The sequence below is a fragment of the Curcuma longa genome, chromosome 20 (assembly GCF_044706935.1).
Source record: "Curcuma longa cultivar G26 ecotype Majalengka, Jawa Barat chromosome 20, ITB_CL_G26_1.1, whole genome shotgun sequence".
Taxonomy (NCBI): Eukaryota; Viridiplantae; Streptophyta; class Magnoliopsida; order Zingiberales; family Zingiberaceae; genus Curcuma; species Curcuma longa.
The window spans coordinates 1964040-1965997 of record NC_133880.1 but is presented as its reverse complement, the minus strand read 5'-3'; the positions used below and the strand labels follow the sequence as shown (position 1 = coordinate 1965997).

The 1958-nt window shown below is 40.3% G+C and overlaps 1 protein-coding gene across 1 annotated transcript; it reads right to left on the bottom strand.

Annotated features, from left to right (window-relative positions):
* Nucleotides 1–4: 4 nt before the first annotated feature.
* Nucleotides 5–757, bottom strand: LOC141813531 (putative plastid-lipid-associated protein 2, chloroplastic; the record flags this gene model as incomplete). Its single annotated transcript, XM_074701497.1, has 2 exons — nt 262–757; nt 5–176 (listed from the first exon to the last, which is right to left on the bottom strand). Coding segments are annotated over exons 1-2 (612 nt in total), but the record flags the coding sequence as incomplete, so codon positions are not given.
* Nucleotides 758–1958: the final 1201 nt, after the last annotated feature.

Sequence of the window (1958 nt, the reverse complement as noted above, 5' to 3'; positions counted from 1 at the left end):
CTTCGAACTTGGCCTTGGTGATGACGGAGGTGGTCACCAACGGACCCGAAATCTTCACCGAATTCTGCACCGTAAAGGTCTCCGAATCAATGGTCTGTGATATCTCCTCTACCTTCACCAGCTCCGGCAGTTGCCCCGACCCCAGCAACGGGAACAATCCCGAGAACGTAGTAAACCTGTGCCAAGTTGATCGTTGAGAACAAAATCGATCGAAGACCACGAGGCCAAAAAGTCGGATCAGATCGGTTCACGGAATCTCACGCAAGGATCCATTTGCCGTTGAGAAGGGCGAGGGCGTCGGTGGGAGCTGGGGTAGGGTTTTGGGCCTCCAGCTGCGTGATGAGCTCCACGATTTCTGCCCTCGTCTCGCTCGACGCCTTCAGACCCCGATCCGTGCCGTAGAGCAGATCCTTGAGCTTCTGCTTCAGCTTGTCCACCTCGCTCACCACAGCCAGTACCTCCGCCGGGGGGTCCTCGACGGTTGCGCCCGCCTCCTTTCCCCACTCGTCATCGTCGACCACCGCGTGGGTTCGGAACGGAGAAGGGGAAATTTTCTGCTTCAATCTGCTCCTCGAGATGGGGGATTTCGAGTGCAAGGCGAAGGTGGGGGCGAAAGAAGAGAAGCGCGTCGACGCCGGAGTAGCCACCGCCGCCGGAGCATACTTAAGGGCGAACGGGCTCCCATAGCCGGTGCTGGCCATGAACTGAAGCTTCGATCGCTCGCGGTTTGCTTTGCCTCTGGAAGAACCTTAGAGAGGCGGTGGGATGACTGATAAGATCATTTTATGGCCACTTGTTACGAGACACGTGGATGCACGGGAAATTTGTTCTCGGAAATTTACTTCGCGTACTGATTAACCGTGTACCCATTTTGGGTTTCCATTATCTGGTAGGCGAGTGGCGGATCCTCGGGGCCTGCTTGGGTAGGACGGATGACCATAATAAATGGTTGATGTTTTTGCGTGGTGGAGCCACGTGCAGCGGGGCTGTGCCGAGCCCAGTGAGGATACTTGTGGAGCCCAGCGAGAACTAGAAATCGCTAGAAAGAAACGCAGCGAACTGGCGCATTCCTCGCTAGTGGTGTTGAGAAGAATTAATAAAATTTTTGGGTGAAAATATAAAATTCATTATCCTTATGTTCTATATTAAAATATATATTTAATTTTAATTTTAATTATTTGATAATTAATATTTTTTTATTTTTATAATAAATAAGGAATAATTATATTCTTATCAAATTAATCCTTTTATTTAATTTAAATTATTTATTTTCATATTTGTTATCAAGTCTATCAAGAGTCCAGTATCCTTCTCTATATGTGAGTTTGTATGTTACATTAATTTTGTTTTTAATTCCTAGCTTGGCAATTTGATAGCAATTTAATATTAAATTGTGCCCAATTTAGGCTCATGCTAGCCCCATGAGAAATTTGTCGATATTGTTTAGGTCAATTCAAGTTGTTTGAAACAACCTACATGACACGAGGTCTAATCTAGCATAATTGATCTAAACCATTTATAAATACTTCTCTTTCCTTCACTTATAAATTTACTTACTAATCTTTTAAGCACTCTTTATCTCTCTTACCGTCTTTAAGTAGATTTCTAGTAAGTTAGGGTTACATAGATAGATAAGTTATGGTAAAAATAAGTTTGTCACAATCATCATTGCTTCTTACACAAATATTCAAAATTTATTTTTTAAAAAATAACTAAAAGATTAATAAAACTAAAAATATAATAAATATCAATATATAATATTTTATTATACATTATTAAAAAAATTAAAACTGTTATATAAGTAATTTTGATCAATCAATTACGTTATATATTAATTTTGATTCAAATTTGATTTGTTAAAATTGCAGTAAATAATATTGGAATAATATATTTTTGGATAAAAAACAATATGATTTGTTTAAATTGATTTGGCCTAGTTTGGAATTTTATCATATATA